Source organism: Onychomys torridus, chromosome 17 (assembly GCF_903995425.1).
Source record: "Onychomys torridus chromosome 17, mOncTor1.1, whole genome shotgun sequence".
Classification (NCBI taxonomy): domain Eukaryota; kingdom Metazoa; phylum Chordata; class Mammalia; order Rodentia; family Cricetidae; genus Onychomys; species Onychomys torridus.
Window position 1 is genome coordinate 60,769,620 of NC_050459.1, and position 25,555 is coordinate 60,795,174.

Genomic DNA, 25,555 nt, shown 5'->3' on the forward strand with positions numbered 1-25,555 from the left:
CTTGTGTCCTCCTCTTCCTTTTCCTTTTCTTGCTCCCCTTTCTTCTCTCTTCTTCTGTTTATTCTCTCTGCCTGGCAGCCCTGCCTATTCCTCTCCTGCCTAGCCATTGGATTGGCTGTTCACCTCTTTATCAGACCAATCAGATGTTTTAGACAAGCACAGTAACACAGCTTTACAGAGTTAAACAAATGCAACATAAAGGAATGCAATACATCTTTATATTTTAAACAGATATTCCATAGCATAAACGAATATAACACATCTCAAACTAATATTCCACGACAGGGCAGGCTGAGCAACTTTCTGGTAATTTCCTGGCATGTATTAATTCCTTCCATCTTAACAAAGACAGACAGAATTGGTGGGTGTACAATTCAGGGAGGGTAGATTGAACTACTGAGTATTCAGTTTCAGTTAGGGAACTCTCCTATGCATTTATGTGCAATCCTGATTGACACAGTTAAGTCAGCTCAGAGGTTTGAGACACCGGCCATTGGCTATAAATCTGTGTCAGCTTACAGCACCCAGGAGCTAACATTTTACATGGGGCAAAGTCATACAGTGTCTTATTAATGGCGTTTCTCTCTACCCAGGAAGTGCCTACTCTGTTCCAAAGTCAGTATAGCTAAGTGTCCTTCCAATTATTTTTTTATTTTAAAAAGTCAATTATTGGTATCATTTTTTAAAAATTCATTTTCTTTAAATGCATTACTGCTCTAATTTGTTTCTGTTTTCCAATATTTCTTAGTCATTAAGAACTTCATTCAAGTTTTTTCTTGAGTGCTTATTTATTTGTCTATTTATTTATTTAATCAGTTTAGAGCAGTGGTTCTCAACCTGGGGGGTTATGGTTCCCACTGGGGGATCAAATGACCCTATTACAGGAGTAGCCTAAGATCATTGGAAAACACAAATATTTATATTGCAGTTCATAATAGTAGCAAAATTTTAGTTATGAAGTAGCAGTGAAAATAACTTTATGGTTGGAGGTCACCACAACATGAGGAATTGTATTAAAGGGCCACAGCATTAGGAAGGTTGAGAACCACTGGTTTAGATCAATGTCTCCTGTAGCTCAGGCTTGCCTCAGACTATGTAATTGAGAATTGCTTTGAACGTTTAATCCTGCCTCTGCTGCCCAGGGAAGTCAGTCCTACTGCTCCTTCCAGCTGAGCCTTGGCTAGTCAGTGAGGAGGAAAAATAGACCAATGAATGTCTTCCAATCTCTCTGGCTTTTATTGGGACTAACACAATGAAGAAGGAACTGTGTAAGAATTGAGTTCATTGACCAACTGTGAAGCAGGTTTAGTCACAGCACAGAGAAGGATGGGCAGGAAGGAGGGTGAAAACTTTCCTGCTTTGACAGTAGTTGACATTAGCAGTGAATAGTGAGATAATCGGTCTTAGATGATCAATAAGTGTACTGACCAGCCATTTTAGTGTTCTCTAAACTAGCCATTCTCTCCCCTGGTCTATAAGCTGCTGCTTTCCATTCAGTTTTGGTTCCATCAGTGGTTCATGAGTCATCAGTAAACCATTTGTTAGCCAAATGCTGTGACCATTCTGTTGGTTCCCACAGCCTCTTTTGGATGAGGGGTGAGTGGTTTAAAGATAGGGACTACAGGCAGCTGAGCTATTTCCTCACTGTGGGAAGGCACAGACCCCTTTGACACCACATCCTGGACACCATAGAATTCAGATAGGTACCATTTCCACTGTGATACCTTTCCTTCCATAGCTAAGCCTGCAAAGTTATTCAATCTGCCTTTGAGTGTATTCAGTCCATCATTAGCGTCTTAAATGCCTATTGTTCTCAAAGGTATAGTAATTCTACAAAGCACCCTCTTACATCAATGGAAGGGCCACAAATTCCTCCTGCCAGAGCTAAGGAGAATGACTGCTTTTTATCAAGCAGGGACTTTCTGTAAGGCCCTGAGGGAATGGAGGCCATTATCCAAATGCCTGACCTTGGGAAAAGTACTTCCCTGGGGACCAGACTCTCTACTACAGTTTAAGAGCAGTTTTTATCCCTCAGGGAGCATAATGCAGCATAAGCACTGAGATGCTCCCTAATTGTGTTCCTTTGTGTCCTAGTCTTACGATATGGGCCTGTTCCTTTCATATGCTTCCAAAAGACCAAGGTCCTGATGTCTTACTCTTTTTTCATTATACTGTATCATTCTGATTTTTCTATACTTATTAACTGAACTCTTGCCCTTAATGGCCTCAGGCTCTGGATCTAGTTGTTCACTTTATGTCCTTGGGGCCAGGTGTGTCCAGTTAGTAAATTTCTAATTTACCTGTTCTTAGTGTAATAAGGAGGACATAATGGGGATTCCTGTGTTCAGCCATCACACCATATGGTTCCATGGTGGTGGAGATTTTTTTCCAAAGAATTATTTAAAGAGACTGCCATTATATACATTTTCATCTTTCGAAGCCTACACAAAATATCCCAAAGGAAAAGACATAAAGGAACTTCCAAAGCCCATAATGTGAATCATTAAAAATGAAAGTAAAAAGGTGCTGAAGAACTGTGGTCTGCAAACTCAAAATGCTGGAACTTTGTCAAGCAGCAATGGTCACCTTGCATCCCATGCTAGCCACTACCATATTAGCTTAATGTTCACTCAAGAAAACATCTATAAATTATTTTATCAATTTATAGTGAGGCAGTAAGTTCCTTTACAGTTGAAATTATCCGTTAGCAAATTCTGTTGCTTAATCATTCAACAAACATTGTACATGCATCATGTGCCAAGAGTTGTATGATACTCTTGGAAGTCAAACTACAATGTTATCTTTTGCTTGGACACTTTTCTTAGAATTTTTGACTGGACACCGGCCTAGTGGTGGTTTAGTTATTTACACTTTTGTATTTTTTCTTAATGTTTGTTTTCCTTCATAAATGAACTCATAAGTACTTGTTGACTTTTGTTTCCTTTTCATGTGTATCCAAATGACAGTTTGTTAGTCATTTTCCTCACTTAGTCCTTTGCTAAATTATACCTCACTTTGTAATTCACTTCCACCACATATCTGTCTTCTCCTGGAATGAAACATATACCATAACTCCATTCTTTCATAGTCCTTTACAACAGGAGTGAAACAAATCATACAATTTATTTTATTTTTTTTATTCAGATTTTGATTCTTACTATAGAACTGGCTAGAATGGACCTTGATATTGTAGACCAGGATGGCCCAAATCCAGATTCTCATAAAATCTCTATTCTAGAATTCAGAGTATTCTAGAGTATATCTTTGAAGTTCATTATACATGTATATGTAATGTATATTTTTTCTTTGTCTTTGAGACAGGGCCTTACTATGTGATTACCCCTCTGCCTTAACCTTCTGAGTTACAGGATTAGAGGAATGATTTGCAGTTTCTGGATCTGTTTTTATTGTTCATTGTGTTCAAAAACAGGAAAAAAGTCTTGAGAGGATTCTTACAATTTTAAAAAACATAAACAAGAAACATAAGAGTGGTACAAATGGCTTAGGAAAGAAGACTGTGGTATCTTTACAGGGTTCTATGAAATTGTTCACAGATCTTCATCTTGGAGTATCCATTCCTATCCTCCAGGAGTTGGTGTGAAAAAGTAATTTGGAGTATGTGTGGTAGACACCATTCCTTTTACGTTGAGCAATGTCTCAATTGAATACTTATTAATTTCTGACTTTGTAGGATTTTAGTAAATTACATATTTCATTACTTAAAACTGTAAATTGCTTTTAGTAGATAGGAAAACTGCATGTATTTATCTTGAAATGTGTTCCATCATCTAATATATTCATGGGGTATATTGAGTATGCCTCATTAAAAAATCCAAAATCTTGTCAAAATGTTGAAAAACCTAATGGAGGACACATGCTTAGCTGGTAAAGTCTAAAAAGACACCTCAAACCTGGAAACGTACTGAACTCTTTTTTTGTATAGCACACTAGCATCTTGAATTACTCAGTAATAATTTAAGTTTTATAGATATAATTTAATAAGTTGGGGTCTTTTTATAATTGGTAGTAGTAAGTATGGCTTTATGATCATTGTGGAACATTTTAAATAGGAGTTTGAATTAACAATAGAAACCACTGAGATACACTTGACCCTCATGTTGACATTGGAAATGTAGCATAAATAGTATCTCTATTATTATAATTTTACAAAGAAGGAAATAAAATTGAAAACCATTGGTAGGTGAGTCTGGAAACTCTCTCATTGCTGGTAAGTTCCAAACACAGAAGTGAGAAAAACTGGAAACTTATTTGGTAGTGTTGAATATGAGATGAATTGGTTTAAAACTTGGCTTTGACCCTCATAAGACCTTCATTAAACTTTACCCAGTAGTTAATTTTTACCTAATTAATTTGTAATATCAAAGTTAGGAGTGTGGACAGTATAGTACAGTATATATACATAGCTGTAGGCCAAGTTGTTATATGCAAGTGCTTTCTACTTAAAAAGATGTTTAACTTTAAATCATACCACACGTTTCTCTAGAAAGAAGCCACCTTCCCCCTTCTTAGGATAAAGGTCTTTATTACATTTTTAACAAAGGGAGTTGAAAAGTTGGTGCAGAATTTAACATACTCATATTTGTATTTCAATAATTTGATTGACTAATACAAATGTTTGGTGTAGTAAAATCATATAGTTTTCATTCTTTAAAAGAAACCATGCTTTAAAATATACAGACAGAATTACATTCATTAAGTCTTCTTAGGTGAGTTCAAAAAACACACAGGAAATATTTTGTGATCAACAAAGTGAGGTTGAAATATACGTAGTCTGATTTGTTTTTGTTGACACAGGTTTTCAGTGTAGTAGCCTTACCCAGTCTTGATCCTCCATCTTTAGCATCCCTCATTCTTTCTTTTTTAAAAAAATTGTATTTACATATTTGCGTGTGGGAGGCATGTGTGGAGGTCAGAAGTTGTTTCTCTCCTATCATGAGATGCCTGGGGAATCTAATGCAGGCCAGGCTCAGCAGCAAGCTTCTCTGCATTCTGAACTTTCTCATCAGCTACTCAGTAATGCTTTTATTTTTTGATCTTTTTGAAACAGTGGCCCATGCTGGCCTTGAATTTCTGATCCTCTTGCCTGTACTTTTGAAGGGCTGGTGCCTATCTGCAATCTGCATTCTTAATGTCATAATGTTTCAACTCTGGTACTTTTCCTAGAAAACACCTAGGTGCACACATGGTCTAAGCATTGTGTGCTTGTAAATTTTGATATTTGAACAATTATAATAAGTCATTTGTCTTACAACTTTTTTTGTCATGTGATTATTTTTACATTTCTGGTATATTTTTGAGAGAAATTACTATTGAGTGTTATTTTATTGAATTTATATTTTATAATATAAATATTTGGATGGTTCACTTGGATTGTTTTAACACGGTCTTCTTTTTTCTTTATTAAGAAATGTTTTATTCATTTCATATACCAACCACAGATTCCCCTCTCATCCCTTCTCCCACTCCCGCCCAACCTTACCCCCTAACCCACCCTTCCATCCCCTCCTCTAAAAAGGTAAGGCCTCCCATGGGGAGTCAGCAAAGCCTGGTACATTCAGGTGAGGCAGGTCCATGTCCCCCCTCCCTCCCTGCATCAAGACTGTGCAAAATGTCCCACAACAGGCAATGGCTCCAAAAGCCAGCTCATGCACCAGGGATGGATCCTGATCCCACTGCAAGGGGCCCACAAACACATCAAGCTACACAACCTGTTTCGTTTATGCAGAGGGCCTAGTCTAGTCCCATGCAGGCTCCACCATTGTTGGTCTAAAGTTCATGAGTTCACACTAGCTTGGTTCAGTTGTCTCTTTAGATTATACCATCATGATTTTGATTCCCCTTGCTCATAGAATCCCTCTTCCCCTCTCTTGGACTGGATTCCTGGAGCTTGGCCTGGTGCTTCACTGTGGATCTCTTCAACTGCTTCCATCAGTTACTGGATGAAGGGTCTATGATGACAGGGTATTCACCAATCCAATTACTGGGGTCTAGTATTGCTAATAGTTTAAGCTGGGGTTGTCCTTGTGGATTCCTGGGAACTTCCCTAGCACCAGGTTTCTCCCTATCCCCATGATGTCTCCCTCTATCAAGATATATCTTTTATTGCTTTCCCATTTTGTTCCTGTTCCAGTTCAACCATCCTGTTCCCTTGTGTTCTAATCCCCCATTCTCTACCCTTTTTGCCCCCCTCTTAACCCCAGTTTACTCAGGAGATATCATCTATTTCCCCTTCCCAGGGTGATCCATGCATCCCTCTTATGGTCATCCTTGTTAGCTAGCTTCTGTGGAGCTGTGGATTGTAGTCTGGTTATCCTTTGCCTTACATCTAGTATCTACTTATGAGTGAGTACATACCATGTTTGTCCTTCTGAGTCCAGGTTACCTCACTCAGGATGATATTTTCTAGTTACATCCATTTGCCTGCAAAACTCATGATGTCATCGTTTTTTACTGCTTAGTACTCCATTGTATAAATGTACCACATTTGCTTTATCCATTCTTCAGTTGAGAGGCATCTAGGTTTTTTCCAAGTTCTTGCTATTACAAATAATGCTGCTATGAACATGGTTGAGCATGTGTACTTGTGGTATGATTGAGCATTCCTTGGGAATATGCCCAAGAGGGGTATCATTGGGTCTTGAGGTGGATTGATTCCCAGGTTTCTGAGAAACTGCCATACTGATTTCCAAAGGGGCTATACAAGTTTGCACCCCCACCAACAGTGAAGGAGTGTTCCCCCTGCTCCACATCCTCTCCAATATAAACTTTCATTAGTGTTTTTCTTAGCCATTCTGACAGGTGTAAGATGGTATCTCAGAGTTGTTTTGATTTCCATTTTGCTGATGACTAAGGATGTTGAGCAATTTCTTAAATGTCTTTTGGCCATTTGAGATTCTTCTATTGAGAATTCTCTGTTTAGTCCATTTTTTAATTGGATTATTTGGTATTTTGATGTCTAGTTTCTTGAGTTCTTTATATGTTTTGGAGATCATCCTTCTGTCCGATGTGGGGTTGGTGAAGATCTTTCCCCATTCTGTAGGCTGTCATTTTGTCTTATTTACCATGTCCTCTGCCTTACAGAAGTTTCAGGAGGTCCAATTTATTAATTGTTATTCTCAGTGTCTGTGCTATTGGTGTTATATTCAAGGAGTGGTTTCTTGTGCCAATGTTTTCTTTGTTATTTCTTTTCTTTTCTTTTTGGTTTTTTTGTGACAGGGTTTCTCTGTGTAGCTTTGGAGCCTGTCCTGGATCTCACTTTGTAGACAAGGCTGGACTCAAACTCATGAAGATTCGCCTGGCTCTGCCTCCCAAGTGCTGAAATTAAAAGCGTGTGCCACCACCATCTGGTATAGTGCCAATGCTTTCAAAGCTACTTCCTACTTTCTCTCTAACAGGTTTGATATGACTGGATTTATGTTGACATCTTTGATCCACTTGGACTTGAGGTTTTATGCATGGTGATAGGTATGGATTTATTTGCAGCCTTCTACATGTTGACATCCACTTATGCCAGCACCATTTGTTGAAGGTGCTTCCTTTATTCCATTGTACAATTTTGGATTCCTTGTTAAAAATCAGGTGTTCATAGGTGTGTAGATTAATGTCAGTGTCTTCAATTTGATTCTGTTGGTCTATATGTTGGTTTTTGTGCCAATACCAAGCTGTTTTTATTACTATAGCTCTATTGTAGAGCTTGAAGTCAGGAATGGTGATGCTGCCAGAAGTTGCTTTATTGTATAGGATTGTTTTAGCTATTCTGTTTTGTTTTTTTTTTTTTCATTATGAAGTTGAGTATTGTTCTTTTGAGGTCTGTGAAGAATTGTGTTCGGATTTTGATGGGGATTGCATGAATCTGTAGATTGCTTTTTAGTAAGACTGGCATTTTTACTATGTTGGTTCTACCTGTCCATGAGCATGGGAGTTCTTTCCATTTTCTGATATATTCTCCAGTTTCTTTCTTCAAAGACTTAAAGTTCTTGTCATACAGGTCTTTCACTTGCTTAGTTAGAATTACTCAAGTTATTTTATATTACTTGTGGCTATTGTAAAGGGTGATGTTTCTCTGATTTCTTTCTTGACCCATTTATCATTTGTATATAGGAGAGATACTGATTTTTTTAGTTAATCTTGTATCCCACCACATTACTGAAGATGTTTATCAGCTGTAAGAGTTCCCTTGTAGAATTTTTGGAGTCACTTATGTATTATACTAGCATATCATATGCAAATAGAGAAAGTCTGACTTCTTCCTTTCCAATTTGTATCCTGTTGGTCTCCTTTTGCTGTCTTATTGCTCTAGCTACAACCTCAAGTGCTATATTGAATAGATATGGAGAGAGTGAGCAGCCTTGTCATGTTCCTGATTTTATTGAAATCACTTTGAGTCTCTCTCCATTTAATTTGATGTTGGCTGTTGGCTTGCTGTAAATTGCCTTTATTATTTTTTTATATATTCCTTGTATTCCTGATTTCTCTAAGACCTTTATCATGAAGGGGTGTTGGTTTTTGTCAAAGGCTTTTTCAGCATCTAATGAGATGATCATGTGTTTTTTTTTTCTTTCAGTTTGTTTATATGGTGTATTACATTGACAGATTTTCATATGTTGAACCATCTATGCTTCTGTGTGATGAAGCCTACTTGATCATGTTGGATGATATTTTTTTTAATGTGTTCTTGGATTCAGTTTGCCAGTATTTTATTAAGTATTTTTGCCTCAAAGTTCATGAGGGAGATTTGTCTGTAATTCTCTCTCTTCATTGCATCTTTGTATGGTTTGGGTATCAGGGTGACTGCAGCCTCATGAAAGAGTTTAGTAATGTTTCTTCTGTTTCTATTGTGTGGAACAATTGGAAGAGTATTGGTATTAGCTCTTCTTTGAAATTCTGGTAGAATTCTGCACTTAAACCATCTTGTCCTGGCTTTTTGTGGTTGGGAGACTTTTAGTGACTGATTCTATTTCCTTAGGGGTTATAGCTCTATTTAAATTGTTTATCTCATCTTGATTTAATTTTGGTATGTGGTACCTATCCAGAAAATTGTCTATTTCTTTTAGATTTTCTAATTTTGTGGAGTACAGGTTTATTTCTATTTCATTGATTTCAGCCCTCGGTTCAGTTGTTTCCTAGTGTCTATTCCTCCTGGGTGAGTTTGTTTCTTTTTGTTCTGGAGCTTTCAGGTGTGCTTTTAAGTCTCTGGTGTCAGATTTTTCCAACTTCTTTTTTATTTTATAATTTAATTTAATTTTACATATCAGCCATGGATTCCCCTGTCATCTCCAACCCCCTCTGCCTTCCCTCCAGCCCACTCCCCATTCCCATCTCCTCCAGGGCAAGGACTCCCCTGGGAATTCAGCTCAGCTTGGTAGATTCAGTTGAGGCAGGTCCAGTCCCTTCCTCCCTTCACCCAGGCTGAGCAAAGTGTCCCTGAATAGGTCCCAGGTTCCAAACAGCCAGCTCATGCACTAAGGACAGGTCCTGGTCCCACTGCCTGGGTGCCTCCCTAACAGTTCAAGCTAATTAACTGTCTCACTTATCCAGAGGGCCTGATCCTGTTGGGGCTCCTCAGCTATTGGTTCATAGTTCATGTGTTTCCACTAGTTTGGCTATTTGTCCCTGTGCTTTTTCCAATCATGGTCTCAACAATTCTCACTTATACAATCCCTCCTCTTTCTTGCCGATTGGACTCCCAGAGCTCCACCTGGGGCCGCTTCCATCAGTCATTGGATGAGAGTTCTACCATGACTGTTAGGGTGGGTTTTGTCTTGGAATATCTTGTTCATTTCATGTTCATCTATGGTGATTGAAAAATTTGTGGGCTATGGTAGTGGGGGTGGCATCTGTGGTCTCTTAGTGTCTGCATTAAGTCTGTCCATGACCTTCTGGCTTTTAGTCTCCTTTGAGAAGTCAGGTGTTATTCTGATGGGTCTGCCTTTATAAGTCATTTGACCTTTTTCTTTTGCTGCTCTTAATATACTTTCTTTATTCTGTATGGTTAGTGGTTTAATTATGTGGTGATGGGACTTCTTTTTTTTGGGGGGGAGGTCTAGTCTATTTGGTGTTCTGTAAGCTTTTTGTATCTTCCTAGATATTTTTTACTTTAAGTTGGTAAAGATTTTTTTCTATGATTTTGTTGAATATATTTTCTATGGCTTTGAGTTGGTATTCTTCTCCTTTCTCTATCCTATTATTCTTAGGTTTGGCCTTTTCATGGTGTCCCAGATTTCCCGGACATTTTGTGTTAGGGCTTTTTGGCTTTGGTGTTTTCTTTGACTGGCAAATCTATTTCCTCTATAGTATCCATCATGCCAGAGATTCTCTCTTCCATCTTTTGCATTCTGTTGGTTATGCTTGCAACTGTGGTTCCTGTTCAATCACTCAGATTTTCTATTTCCAGCATTCCCTTGCTTTGTGTCTTCTTCATTGCTTCTATTTCAATTTTCATGTCTTTAACTGTTTACTTTACCTGTTTAATTGCTTTTACTTGACTTTCTTTAAGGGATTTGTTGATTTTTTTCCCATTTTTTTTTGTTTGTATTTCCATTAATTTCTTTAAGGGAATTTTTCATTTCCTCTTTAAAGGCCTCTATCATCTTCATAAATTTATTTTTAAGGGCACCTTCTTCTGCTTCTTCTATGCTGTGATATTCAGGTCTTGCTGTTCTAGAACTGCTAGGTTCTGGTGGTGCCATACTCCTTTTTATGTTGTATGCAGTTTTGCACTGGTGTCTACCAAATCTCTTCCTCCAACAGGTGAAAGAGGTGTCTGTGTCTGAGGGAGCTGTTCTTGATCCAATCTGTGCTTGTGTCTGTGTCTCAGGGGGGTTTCTTGGTCCAATCATAGCTCTTGGTCTCATTGGAGCTTGCTGATTCTGTGTCTCAGGGAGCTGCTCTTGGTCCAATCAGAACTGTCAGATTCTGTGTCTCTGGAAGCTGCTGAGGTCATAGGGAGATGGGTGGGTTTAGGGTAGGGAGTAGATCTTGTAAATAGCAGGGACTGATGGGGGTTATGGTGAGGAAGCCTTCCCACTGGAGTCTTCCCTGCTCTTCTGCAACTGGGACAGTGATGGATGGGGGTTGAGGACATAGTTGTACCCCCAATCCTAGGTCCTAGAGGCAGAACTCTCTGGGTGGGAGAAGAATCATTCACCTCTTGGGTCAATTCAAGCTGGTGGATTCTATATCTCAGGAAGCCACTGAGGTTGCAGGATGATGCCTAGGTTTGGGGTAAGGAGTGGGTCTTGTAGATTGCAAGGTCTGATGGGGTGTTGGTGGGGACGCCTGCCCACAGGAGTCCTCCTTGCTGGCTGGCAACTGGGGTAGCAATGGGTGGAGTTTCCAGGGCACAGGTTGTGCCCCAGGGCCTAGCAGCTATATCATCTTCAATGATTGCAGAAATGATGGAGGTGAACTTCCTTTTCAGTTTCCTTCTAAAGTGACTTGGTGATTATATTAGAACTTCTGTGTAATAGAATAAGTGTGGAAAGCACCAGAATTATATAACTACATTGACAAAGAGATATTCATTTACAGTGTTGTCAGTATCACACTTTCTTTTGTTCACATGTGTGGGATGTTTTAGAATCAAGTGACCTATGATGATGTGCATGTCAACTTCACTCGGGAAGAGTGGGCTTTGCTGGATCCTTCCCAGAAGTGTCTCTACAAAGATGTGATGCTGGAGATCTACAGGAACCTCACAGATATAGGTAAGACTGAATTTTCCTTCACTTTTTAAAATAATGGGTAACTGTTTCTTGGTTATTGATACTCTTCTATAATTTTTATTTAGAAAGAGGAAAGATGAAGTGAAGAAATCAGGCATGGTTCTAAGGTAGAGTGAAGATAGTAAGTTAAAGTTTGCACAATTTCCAATAATATATCATACATTTTATGCTACCATATTTTAGGCTACAGTTGTGAAGACCATAATATTGAAGAACATTGTGGAAACTCTAGAATACATGGAAGGTAATTTTTATGTTCAAGCTGATACAAATGTGCCTCTAAAGAAATTATAATGTGTCCCAGATGTGTTAAAGGAAGGAAACTGTAAATAAATACAGCTTAAACTGTATTGGTGATTATGAAAATCTCACAGAACTATATACCTCAATGTCAGGTAGCTGATCTGTGTTTGCAAGGCATTCATATAAGAAAAAAGACAAGGACACAATGACTTAAATGGTATCACCATTTGAATCATAGCCCCATGAGACCGACACTATAGAACTTCCAATCCATTTAGTTACATACCATTCAGATATTGCAAATGTATACATAATTGAATAGGTGATCAGTATATGTCCAAAATCTTCTAATAAGCAAATAGTCCAGAGTAAAGCTGGTGTTACTCCTATACTTGTAGTGGCTTTGCTAAGTTTAATGAGGGGGCAGTTTATATGAGCCAAGAAGGTTGTTTTGGAAAAACCTTAGTCCTGTCTCACATGTCTTTGAGGAACAGAAAGTCAAACTGTGTGAATGCAATGTGGAAATTTTTTATTTGTTAGTCTTCCTTTAGTAGTTATAACATATGTCTCTCTGGATACAAGCCATGTGAGCCATGTGAAATATGGAAATGAGCAGCATATCTTTCTCATTCCAAAAACAATGAAAAAATATGTACTAGTCCCCACTTTGAGTAGACTTGTAGAATGTGATACAAGTTTATAGTTAATTGGTTTTCCAACTTCATAGGAAATACATCAACAAACTGACACTGTAGAAAAGCCCTATGAGTATTGGAATGTGTGAAAACCTCTGTCCTGGTTTACTTTGCAAATGTAGTACTGTTCACACTTTAGAAAAATTTAATAATCTAATATGTGTAGTAAACTCTGAGTTCTTCTAGTCCTCTTCAAATATGTGAAAAACCTCATATAGAAAAAGATAATATAACTCTGAGCCATGTAATAACAGCTCTTACCATCACAGGTATTTTCAAAGATGCAAAAGAACCTTAATGACGGGGAACACCATGAGTGTAAACAAAGTGATAAAGCCTTAAGATCTGATTCCTCTTTATAATTAGACCAAATTGTAAAATTCATGCGGATGTAAATATTTAACAATATAATGAATGTGGTAAAAGTTTCACATGTGCCAATTATCCTTGCAGGTATGAAAGAAGTCATACTGGAGAGAAGCCTTCTGAATATACTCATTGTGTTAAAGCCTTTGCATATCATGATTATCTTCAAAGGCAAGAAAGAATTCCTACTAGAGATAATCCCTATGGTTGTATTCAGTATACTAAAGTCTCTGTATGTCACAGTAATCTCAGAATACATAAAAAAACTAATATTGCAGAGAAACCATCCAAATATAATGAATGTGGTAAAGACTTTGAATGTTATAGTCATCTTCAACTACATAAAAGAACACATACTGGAGAGAAACCTTATGGATGTAATCAATGTGGTAAAGCATTTGCATATCATAGTCATCTTCAACTACATAAAAGAACACATACAGGAGAAAAACCCTACAAATGTAATGAATGTGATAAAGCCTTTTCACAACACAGTAGTCTACAAATACATAAGAGAACACATACTGGAGAGAAACCCTACAGATGTAATCAGTGTGATAAAGCCTTTTCACAACACCTTATTCTCCAAATACATAAAAGAATGCATACTGGAGAGAAACCCTATAAATGTAATGAGTGTGGTAAAGCCTTTTCACAATACAGTCATCTACAAACACATAAGAGAACACATACTGGAGAGAAACCCTACAAATGTAATGAATGTGATAAAGCCTTTTCACAATGCATTATTCTCCAAATACATAAAAGGACGCACACTGGAGAGAGACCCTATGTATGTAAGCAGTGTGGTAAAGCTTTTTCACAACACAGCAATCTCCGAACACATAAAAGAACACATACTGGAGAGAAATCCTATGAATGCAATGAATGTGGAAAAGCCTTTGCACATCACACGCATCTTCAAATACATAAAATGACACATACTGGAGAGAAACCCTATAAATGTTATCAATGTGATAAAACCTTTTCACAGCACAGTAATCTCCGAATACATGAAAGAATACATACTGGTGAGAAACCCTATGACTGTAATCAGTGTTCTAAAGCCTTTGCATGTCATAGTGGTCTCCAAATACATAAAAGAACACATACTGGAGAGAAACCTTATGAATGTAATCAATGTGGTAAAACTTTTGCACATGACTACAATCTTCAAATACATAAAAGAACACATTCTGGTGAGAAACCCTACGAGTGAAACCAATGTGGTAAAACCTTTTCATGTCACAACCATCTTCAGATACATAAAAGATCACATACTGGAGAGAAGCTCTATGAATGTGGTAAAGCCTTTGAAAGTCACACTTAGGTTTGAAACTCACAGTCATCTTCAAATACATAAAAGAAAGCACACTGGAAAGAAATTCTATGAATGTAATCAATGTGCTAAAGCCTTTGAAAGTCACACTTATCTTCAAATATCTAAAGGAACACATACTGGAGAGAAACCCTACCAATGTAATGAATGCAATTAAGTCTTTGCACATCACTGTAATATTCAAATACAAAAATGAACACATTTGGAGAGAAACCCTACAAATATAATCAATGTGATAAAGCCTTTGTGTATGTCAGTAGTCTCTGAACTCTTTAGAAAAAAATCACAGTGCTGAGAAACCCTATAAATGTAGTTAGTACAGAAAAGTTTTACAATTCATGGTAGTTTTTATATAAGCATAAAACTTTAAATGTGTAATTGGTCTTTTCAAGCCTTTGTGTATCACAGTGTGTCTTTGAGGACCTGAACAAACTCATACCAAAGGGAATCTGTAAAGAATTTGGGAATATCTTTAGCCAACACATTTAAATTCAGTTACACAACATTATTCTGTAGAAAAGAATCTGATAATATCAACTATGTGTTCAAGCATTATGATGTCCCTCTTTATTTTGTTTGCACCTGCAAATGGATTTGGACAAAAGCCCTATGAATTTAAGCAATAAGGTAATGCTTTTAGATTTCATACTTCTCTTCAATTACATAAAATAACAATCCAGGTGTAAAACTATGGATGTGCCTTCCATTTCTAGGCATGGTGGACCCCAGAGGGCAAACACAGCTCTGCCCCAGGTCACTAGACTTGGGGCAGGAAGAATCTCACCTTTAAGCCACCTGCCATTACTTGACCTGGCAGACTCAGAAGACAAACACTGCTCTGCTTCTGGTCATTAGACTTGGTGTGGGAAGGATATCAGCCGTGAGCCACCCACCGTTTCTAGGCCTGGTGGGTCTCTGGCACTGGGCATTCACTCACCATCTTAATTTTTGGAAGCAGGAACCTTCCCAGAACCACAACAGACTGAGTGGGACAAGGAGACCCACATGCAGCACCAGGCAGACAGGCACTATTATGGTGAGTGAATGTATGGGATGGGATGGGAGAGAGCCAGAATGGTTCACATCCTATGGAAAGAGGTATATCTGAAAGAGGTGTCAAGCAGGCTGATGTAGGTAGATTGATTACTACCCAGGGCCATGGTGATGTCTGGGCCTGGGCTGCTGCCAGAACCCATGTCTGGTTTCATGGCCCCGATGCAGCTATGGTCTGTTTTGATGTCCAAGTCTCCTGATCCCACTGAATACTGAGAAGATAGGGCTGTACAAAGTTGATCCCACTCCCTCACTGGCTACAATACTAGGGAGAACTGGCCCTTCCCCTCACTGGCTGAAACACTCAGGAGAGAGGGTCCTACATCCCACCTGGGCAACACAATGAAGCTGACCCTGTTTGCAGGGATAAAGGCAAGCTGGAACTAAGGATGTGAGATTGGGAGAGCAGGTTGCTTCTGCCATTTGGTGATGGAAAGATACCTCTTCTCACCCCCTTGACACCTGCAGCAGGTAGGGTACCTCATTCAACCCCTCACCAGCTGCAGCACTAAGGAGAATGAGCCCTGTATTCCCACATGGATACCACAGTAGAGAAGATCCTGTAAACAAGGTCACAGGTGAGCCAGCCCTGGGGGAATGAAAGGGGCATAGCTGGCACCACCTCCCTTGTCTGTGGTATAGTTATGTGGGAGAAGGAAAGATGCCCTTGCTCTACTGCTTCTAGCTGGCAAAGGAGTTGACCTTGCCTTTACTAGCTTCAACACGAGCCCTGCAGCTCATCTAGGCAGCACTGCAGAGCTGAACCTGTTGGTGGTACTGGGGGTGAGCAGGCCAAAGAATGTGAGCATGGGAGATCTGGGCCCACCCCTCATCTGCCATGTGTTGGCATCAGCAGGGGAGAGATTCCCCCCTGCCCCTCTCTGCCCGAGATGGGTGGGAGAACTGGCCCTGAGGTCATAAGAGCAGGAGAGCTGATTCTGCCCCTCATCAGCTGTAGCACTCGGGAGAGTGGCCCCTGCACCTCACCTGGGCAACACAATAGAGCTCGCCCTGATGATTGTATGGGAAAGCTCACCCTGAGGACATGAAAGTGGGATAACTGGCTCATTGCTGCAAGGGGTGAGCTAGACAGGGCATACTGGAGAGCTCATCTTGGAGGTGAGGACAAGGGAGAGCTGGCCAGAAGACCAACCTTGCAACTACCCAGGCCCAGAACCAGGGTTATAAGTTGGCCCACCCCTTCTGTGATCTGTAGGAGCACATGAAGGTGCCAGTTTGGCAGACCCAAAGCTGAAGGATCTCCATGACACAGGGCAACAACAGGCTATCCAAGAGGAGTCCCAGTGAGGGTCCACCATTGATAGTGTAGTGGAAACCAAAGGCCTTGAACTAGACTAATGATTCTTTGCAATAAACAACTAAAATTTTATGAATAAAAGGATTTACTGACTCACTGTGTCACACTACAGCTTTCATTATGAGATTGATGTTTTTCTTGTTTGTCTTAAATTTTATTTTGTGTGGGAGGTTGCAAAGGGAGAGGACAGACAGGGATGGAGAAATGATGATCACTATGCATGATGTGAAAGACACAAAGAATCAAAAGAAAAAAGATGTTATGGATGTTTATTAGTACCTTCTCTCATGCTGTGATAGAACATAATGTCTAAGTCAACTTACAAAAGAGTTTAATTTTGCTTATTGTTCCAGAGCAATAAAGGAGCACCCTGAAAGTGGCTAAGTCACGCTAAGCTTGGACAATCAGGCATTTACAAAGAGCTGTGGAGTTTGGAGGAATTGCTAGGAATGGAGCTTTGGGTGTGAAAGCCTGAGGATTAAATTCCACAAAGCAATGCTTAGGGTGTACCTGAGGACAAACTGTCTCTTACTGTGCTCGCTGTATTAACTTAGTTGTGGGTCAGCCCCTTCCAGGTCTTCTACTTCCCTACCCCCTTTTGGCAACTACATGCAACTGTCAGTGACAATTCCATGCAGGACCCAACTTTGTATTGCCCACTTGGACTTTAAAGCTATTCAGTCCCTATCCTGTCAATCCCTGAACTCTACCTTCCTAGTACGAATAAGGATACTCTAACAAGACATTTAAACTCTCCCTTTAGCTAACTGCAAGTGAAATGGGGGAGTCAATGACATTCTAATTTCTGTAGGAATCTCATTGTGGGAAAGGACTGAATCTTCCAGATGAGAATGTCTCTATTGAAGAAACATTTATTCATCATCTGAATACCTTTCAGGAGAGAAAGGAGCTGAGGAGCTTGCTTAGATTATTTAATTTTGCATGTCTTTTGCCCTCTATCTAAACCATCCTTAGGATCCAAAGATGGATTAGTTACCTTATAATTTCATCCATCTTCCAATTTAATCACATTGAAATATTACCATGTTTCTAGTTTTTTATTAATATTTACTAGTTTTTCTTTTCTATTGTTTTCTTTTTATTTTAAAGAATAGTGTCACTATGAATATATGACTGGCCTAGAACTCACTATATAGTCTAGACTCTTTTAGAACATCAAAGAGATTTGCCAACTTTTCCTCCACTGTACCTGAATTATAGGTGGGTACACCACAAACAACTAACTTGGTTTTGTTTTGCTTTTTTGAGACAAGGTTTCTTTGTGTAGCCTTGGCTCTCTTGGAACTAGCCCTGTAGACAAGGCTGGCTTTGAATTCACAGAGATCCACCTACCTCTGCCTCCCAAATGTTGGGATTAAAGGAGTGTGACACCACCTTCTGGCATAACTCGGTTTTTTAAATGAGTGGCTTAAATAAAGATGAGTTGCTATGGCTGGCTGGTCAGGGTAGCCAGGACAGGCTCTTATCCTAACGCTAGTACCAGAGGCTCACATCAAATGCAGCCCTCCTGCCTTAAAGTCCGCTGTCTTTCAAATATGAGCAACATTGTTTTTCTTTATCACGAGTCTATTACAACTCATTAAGGGACTAGGTCAGAGTTCTGCCCTTATTCTATATATAATGAAACCCAGGCTCGACAAAGATAAGTTGATTTTCAATATTATTAAGTATAACTGCTCATCCTACTTATACCACCTTTCATTTTCTTTAAATTTTTCTTTATTAAGAAATTTTCTACTCACTCTACATACCACTCACAGATCCCACCTCTTCTCTCTTTCCACCCTCCAGCCCTCCCTCCCAAGCCATCCACATCCCCACATCCTCACTTTCCCAAATCAAGGTCTCCATGGGGAGTCAGCAGAACCTGGCAAACTGAGCCTAGTCAGGTCCAATTCCCTCCCCACTGCACCAAGGCTGCACAAGGCATCACACAACAGGCACCAGACTCCCAAAAGCCTGCCCATCCATGCACAAGGGATGGATCCTAATCCCCATGCCTGAGTGCCCCCCGAAGAGTTCGAGCCAAACAACTGTCTTCCATATCTAGAGGGCCAGCCCCATGGGGGCTCCACAGCCCCTAGTCTACAGTTCATAGACTTCCAGTAGTGTGGCTGGTCATCTCTGCACATCTTCCCATCATGATCTTGATGTCCCCCACCTGCAGAATCTCTCCTCTCTCTCATCGATTGGATTCCCAAGCTCAGCCTGATGCCTGGCCATAGATCTCTGCATCTGCCTCCCTCAGTCAGTGGACAAAGGCTGTGTGATGATGGTTAGGGTATTCACTAGACTGGTCACCAGAGTAGACCAGTGACGGCACCCTATAGACCACTGCCAGCACTCCAAGGTGGGGTCATCCTTGTGGACTCCTGAGAGCTTCCCTGGCACCCTGCCTCTTCCTATTACCATGATGTCTTCATCTATCATGGTATCTCCCTCCCTGCTCTCCCACTCTGTTCCTGTTCCAGCTCGACCCTCTCATTTTCCTATGTTTTCATGCCCCACTCCTCGCCCTCCACTCCCCCACTCCTAGTCTGCTCATGTAGATCTCATCCACTTCTTCATGGGGCCATCCATGTGTCCCACCTAGAGTCTTTCCCTGTTAGCTAACCTCTCTGGAGCTGTGGGTTGGAGTCTGGTTATGCCTTCCCTCACATCTAGTATCCACTTATGAGTGAGTATATACTATGTTTGTCCTTCTGAGTCTGGGTTACCTCACTCAAGATGATATTTTCTAGTTCCATCCATTTGCCTGCAAATTTCATGATGTCATTGTTTTTAACTGCTGAGCAGTACTCCATTGTGTATATGTGCCACATTTTCTTTATCCATTCTTCAATTGAAGGGCATCTAGATTGTTTCCAGGTTCTGGCTTTTACAAATAATGCTTCTATGAACATAGTTGAGCATGTGTCCTTGTGGTAAGATTGAGCATTCCTTGGGGATATGCCCAAGAGTGGTATAGCTGGGTCTTGGGGAAGACTTATTCTCAATTTTCTGAGAAACCACCATACTGATTTCCATAGTGGCTGTATAGGTTTGCATTCCCACCAAGAGTGAAGGAGTGTTCCTCTTGCTCCACATCCTTTCCAACATAAGCTGTCTTTAGTGTTTTTGATCTTAGCCATTCTGACAGGTATCTCAGAGTTGTTTTGATTTGCATTTTCCTTATGACTAATGATGTTGAGCAATTCTTTAGATGTCTTTCAGGCATTTGAGATTCTTCTGTTGAGAATTCTCTGTTAAGCTCTGTAGTCCATTTTTTAATTGGATTATTCAGTATTTTGAAGTCTAGCTTTTTGGGTTCTTTATACATTTTGTAGATCAGCCCTCTGTCAGATGTGGGGTTGGTGAAGATCTTTTCTCATTCTGTAGGCTGTTGTTTTGTCTTATTGACCATGTTCTTTGCTCTACAAAAGCTTCTCAGTTTCCAGAGGTCCAATTTATTAATTGTTTCTCTCAGTGTCTGTGCTACTGGTGTTATATTTAGGAAGTGGTCTCCTGTACCAATGCATTCCAGACTACTTCCTATTTTCTCTTCTATGAAATTCAGTGTAACTGGATTTATGTTGAGGTCTTTGATCCACTTGGACTTGAGTTTTGTGTATGGCAACATATATGGATCTATTTGCAATCTTCTGCATGTTGACATCTGGTTATGCCAGCACCATTGTTGAAGATGCTTTCTCCCCCATGGTACTATTTTGGCTTCTTTGTCAAAAATTGTATGTTCATAGGTATGTAGATTAATGTCAGGGTCTTCAATTTGATTCCATAGGTCCATGTGTCAGTTTTGATGCTAGTACCAAACTGTTTTTTATTACTGTAACTCTATAGTAGAGCTTGAGGTCAGGGATTGTGATGCCTCCAGAGGCTGTTTTATTGTACAGGATTCTTTTGGCTATCCTGGGTTTTTTGTTTTTCCATATGAAGTTAAGTTTTGGCCTTTCCAGGTCTGTGAAGAATTGTGTTGGGATTTTGATGAGGACTGTGTTGAATCTGTAGATTGCTTTTGGTAAGATTACCATTTTTACTATGTTAATTCTACCTATCCATGATCATGGGAGATCTTTCCATTTTCTGATATCTTCTTCAATTTCTTTCTTCAGAGACTTAAAGTTCTTATCATACAGGTCTTTCACTTGCTTAGTTAGAGTTACCCCAAGGTATTTTATATTATTTGTGGCTATTGTAAAGGGTGATGTTTCTCTGATTTCCTTCTCATCCCTTTTATCATTTGTATATAGAAGGGCTACTGATTTTTTTCAGTTAATCTTGTATCCTGCCACATTACTGAAGGAGTTTTTCAGCTGTAAGAGTTCCCTGCTAGAATTTTTGGGGTCACTTATGTATACTAGCATATGGTTTGCAAATAGTGAAAGTTTGACTTCTTCCTTTCCAATTTGTGTCTCCTGGATCTCCTTTTGTTGTCTTATTGCTCTAGCTAGAACTTCAAGTACTATATTGAATAAGTATGGGGAGAGTGGACAGCCTTGTCATGTTCCTGATTTTAGTGCAATCACTTTGAGTTTTTCTCCTTTTAATTTGACATTGGCTGTCGACTTGATGTAAATTGCTTTTAATATATATATATATATATATTATTATATATATATCCTTGTATTCCTGATCTCTCTAGAACCTTTATCATGAAGGGGCATTGGGTTTTGTCAGTGGCTTTTTCAGCATCTAATGAGATGATCATGTGGATTTTTTCTTTCAGTATTTTTATATGGTGTATTACATTGACAGATTTTTGTATGTTGAACCATCCTTGCATCCCTGGGATGAAGCCTACTTGGTCATGCTGGATAATTTTTTGTGATGTGTTTCTGGATTCAGTTAACCAGTATCTTATTGATATTTTTGCATCAATGTTCATGAGGAAGATTGGTCTGTAATTCTCTTTCCTTGTTGCATCTTTGTGTGGTTTGGGTATCAGGGTAACTGTAGCCTCATTAAAAAAAAAGTTTGGCTAATGGAAACACATGAACTATGAACCAAAAGCTGAGAGGCCCCCAACTGGATCATGCCCTTGGGATAAGTGAGACAGTTGAATAGTTTGAACTGTTTGGGAGGCACCCAGGCAGTGGGACCTAGACCTGTCCTTAGTGCATGAGCTGGCTGTTTGGAACCTGGGGCCTATGCAGGGACACTTTCCTCAGCCCGGGAGGAGGGGACTGGACCTGCCTGTACTGAATCCACCATGTTTAAATGAATCCCCAGGGGAGTCTTTGCTCTGGAGGAGATGGGAATGGTGGGGTGAGCTGGGGGGAAGTTGGGGGCGGGTGCGGGTGGAGGGAGGACAGGGGAACTCATGGCTGATATGTAAAATTAAATTAAATTATAAAATAAAAAAATAAATAAAATGAAGTTTGGTAATATTCCTTCTGTTTCTGTTCTGTGGAACAATTTGAAGAGTATTGGTATTAGCTCTTTTTTGAAAATCTGGTAGAATTCTGTGCTGAAACCTTCTGGTCCTGGGCTTTTTTTGGTTGGGAGACTTTTAATGACCATTTCTATTTCATTAGGGGTTATTGGTCTATTTCAATAGTTGATCTGGTCTTGATTTAACTTTGGTATTAGAGTACCTATCCTGAAAATCTTCCATTTCTTTCAGATTTTCCAATTTTGTGGAGTACATGTTTTTGAAGTATGACCTGATGATTCTTTGGATTTCCTCATTGTCTGTTTTTATGTCTCCCTTTTCTTTCTGATTTTGTTAATTTGGATGTTCTCTCTCTGCTTTTTGGTTAATTTGGATAAGGGCTTATCTATCTTACTGATTTTCTCAAAGAACTAATTCTTTGTTTCATTGATTCTTTGTTTTGTTCTCTTTGTTTCTATTTTATTGATTTCAGCCCTGAATTTGATAATTTCCTGGCATCTCTTTTTCCTGGGAGACTTTGCTTCTTCTTGTTCTAGAGCTTTCAAGTGTGCTGTTAAGTCACTAGTGTGAGTTTTCTCCAACTTCTTTACGTGGGCATTTAGAGTTATGAATTTTTCTCTTAGCACTGCTTTCATGGTATCCCATAAGTTTGGGTATATTGTACATTCATTTTCATTGAATTCTAGGAAATCTTTAATTTCTTTCTTTATTTCTTCCTTGACACATTGATGATTCAATTGGGCAGTTTCCATGAGATTGTAGGCTTTCTGTAATTTTCGTTGTTGTTGAATTCTAACTTTAAGCCATAGTGGTCTGATAAGATACAGGAGGTTGAGATTTACTTTGTGACCAAGCATGTGGTCAATTTTGGAGAAGGGTTCCATGGGGTGCTGAAAAGAAGCACCTTTGTGTTAGAGTGGAATATTCTGTAGATATCTATTAAGTCTATGTGAGTCATAATGTCTGTTATTTTCCTTATTTCTCAGTTAAATTTCTGTCTGGCAGACCTGTCCATTGGTGAGAGTGGGGTGTTGAAATCTCCCACTACTAGTGTATCTGGTTTGATGTGCTATTTAAGCTTTAATATCATTTCTTTTTCGAATGTCGGTGCTCTTGTATATTGGATGTAAATATTCAGAATTGAGATTTTATCTTGTTGGGTTTTCCCTGTAATAAATATGTAATGTCCATCCTGATCTCTTTTGATTGATTTTAGTTTGAAGTCTATTTTATTAGATATTAGGATAGCTACACCAGCTTGCTTCTTAAATCCATTTGATTCGAAAGACTTTTCCCAGCCTTTTATTCTGAGGTAGTGTCTGTCTTTGAAGTTGAGGTGTGTTCCTTGTATGCAGTAAATGCATGGATCTTGTTTTGGTATCCATTCTGTTAGCCTGTATCTTTTTATACATGAATTGAGACCATTGTTATTGATGGATATTAATGACCAGTTATTGTTAATTCCTGTTATTTTTTGGTGGTAGTGTTGTATGTTTTCCTTCTTTGGTATTTGTTGGTATGGGACTATCTGTTGCCTGTGTTTTCATGGGTGTATCTAACTTCCTTAGGTTGGATTTTTCCTTCTAGTGCTTTATGTAGGGGTGGATTTGTGAATAGGTATTGTTTAAATCTGGTTTTATCATGGAATATTTTGTTTACTCCATCTATGTTGATTGAGAGTTTTGCTGGGTATAATAGTCTGTGTTGTCATCCATGGTCTCTCAGTATCTTCATAACATCTGTCCATGACCTTCTGGCTTTTAGAGTCTCCATTGAGAAGTCAGGTGTTATTTTTATAGGTCTGCCTTTATAGATTACTTGGCCTTTTTCTTTTGCAGCTCTTAGTATTTTTTCTTTATTCTGTATGTTTAGTGGTTTGATTATTATGTGGCAAAGGGACTGTTTTTTTGGATCCGGTCTATTTGGTGTTCTGTTTTGTTTTGTTTTGTTTTTTCAAGACAGGGTTTCTCTTTGTAGCTTTGCACCTTTCCTGGAACTCACTTTGGAGATCAGGCTGGTCTTGAACTCACAGAGATCCGCCCGCCTCTGCCTCCTGAGTGCTAGGATTAAAGGCATGAGCCACCACTGCCTGGCCTGTTTTTTTATTTTTAATTTTTATTTTTATAGGCATTTCCTTCTTTAGGTTGAGAAAGTTTTCTTCTATGATTTTGTTGAATATATTTTCTGTGCCTTTGAGTTGGTATTCTTCTCCTTCTATCCCTATTATTCTTAGGTTTGGTATTTTCACGGTGTCCCAAATTTTCTGGACATTTTGGGTCATGCCTTTGTTGGCTTTAGCATTTTCTTTGACTGATGAATCTATTTCCTCTACTGTATCTTTGATGCCAGAGATCTGCTCTTCCATCTCTTGCATTCTGTTCGTTATACTTGCATCCATAGTTCCTGTTCCTTTACCCAGATTTTCCACTTCCATCATTTCTTCAGTTTGTGTCTTCTTTATTGTCTCCATTTCAGTTTTGAAATCTTGAACTGTTTCCCTCACTTGTTTAATTGTTTTCTCTTGGCTTTCAAGGGATTTACTGATTTCTTCCCATTTTTTTGATTGACTTTTCCTCAATTGCTTTAAGGGAATTTTTCATTTCTTCTTTTAAGATCTCTAATATCTTCTTAAAGTCAATTTTTTGGTAGATATCTTCTGTGTTGGGATGTTCAGGTCTTGCTGATGTAGGTTCTGATGGAACCATATTGGTTTTTATGTTGTTGACTGTATTTTTGCACTGGCATCTACCCATCTCTTTCTCCACTTGGCACAAGCAGTGTCTGTGTCTGAGGGAGTCTCTCTTGGTCTGATTGATACTCTTGATCCAGTGGGAGCTCTTGATCTAGTCAATGCTGATGGACTCTTTGTCTCAGGGAGCAGCTCTTAGTTTAACTGACGCTAGTGGGCTCTGTCTCAGGGAGTAGCTGCAGTCTTAGCATGCAGGAGATGGTAGTAGGTCTTATATGTCAGCAGGAGGTCTGCCCACCAACCGGCCTGAAACTGGGATTCTTAGTCTAATCAGGTGCTAGCAGGCTCTGTCTCAGGGAACAGTTGCAGTCTCTGAGGGTGGGTGGGATTTGGGGGAAGTAGGGCTTGGGTTACAGGGTCTAATGGGAGATGGTGGTAGTCTGACTTGTGTGTAGGAGGTCTGTGTGCCATCTGGCTTGAAACTGGAACTGCAATGGGTGGTGGTGTAGGGGGGCAGGTTTGTGCCCCTGGGCCCAAAGCCTAGGGGCTGGGGTATTCAGGTATGAGGATAAAGACTCATCTCTTAGTCTAGTCAGGTGCTGGCAGGCTCTGTCTCAGGGAACACTTGCAATCTCTTAGCATGTTTAGAATCTTGCATTGAGTTCCTGCCCTGACTACCTGGGATGTTGGAAGAT

The 25,555-nt window shown here is 39.4% G+C and overlaps 2 protein-coding genes across 2 annotated transcripts in view; both read left to right on the plus strand.

The window, feature by feature from the left end:
• Nucleotides 1-11,992, plus strand: part of LOC118569061 (zinc finger protein 431-like) — an 83,833-nt gene extending 71,841 nt beyond the window's left edge. The window contains exons 3-4 of the mRNA XM_036166770.1: nt 11,600-11,726; nt 11,928-11,992. Of these exons, the coding sequence (XP_036022663.1) occupies nt 11,600-11,726; nt 11,928-11,992 (192 nt within the window). The remainder of the gene's footprint in view (nt 1-11,599; nt 11,727-11,927) is intronic.
• A 1,520-nt stretch (nt 11,993-13,512) lies between these two features.
• On the plus strand, nt 13,513-15,005 carry LOC118597782 (zinc finger protein 844-like). The gene is given in 1 exon segment (XM_036209446.1): nt 13,513-15,005. A coding segment is annotated over 1 exon segment (1,032 nt). The 3' UTR covers nt 14,545-15,005.
• The last annotated feature ends 10,550 nt before the right edge of the window (nt 15,006-25,555 follow it).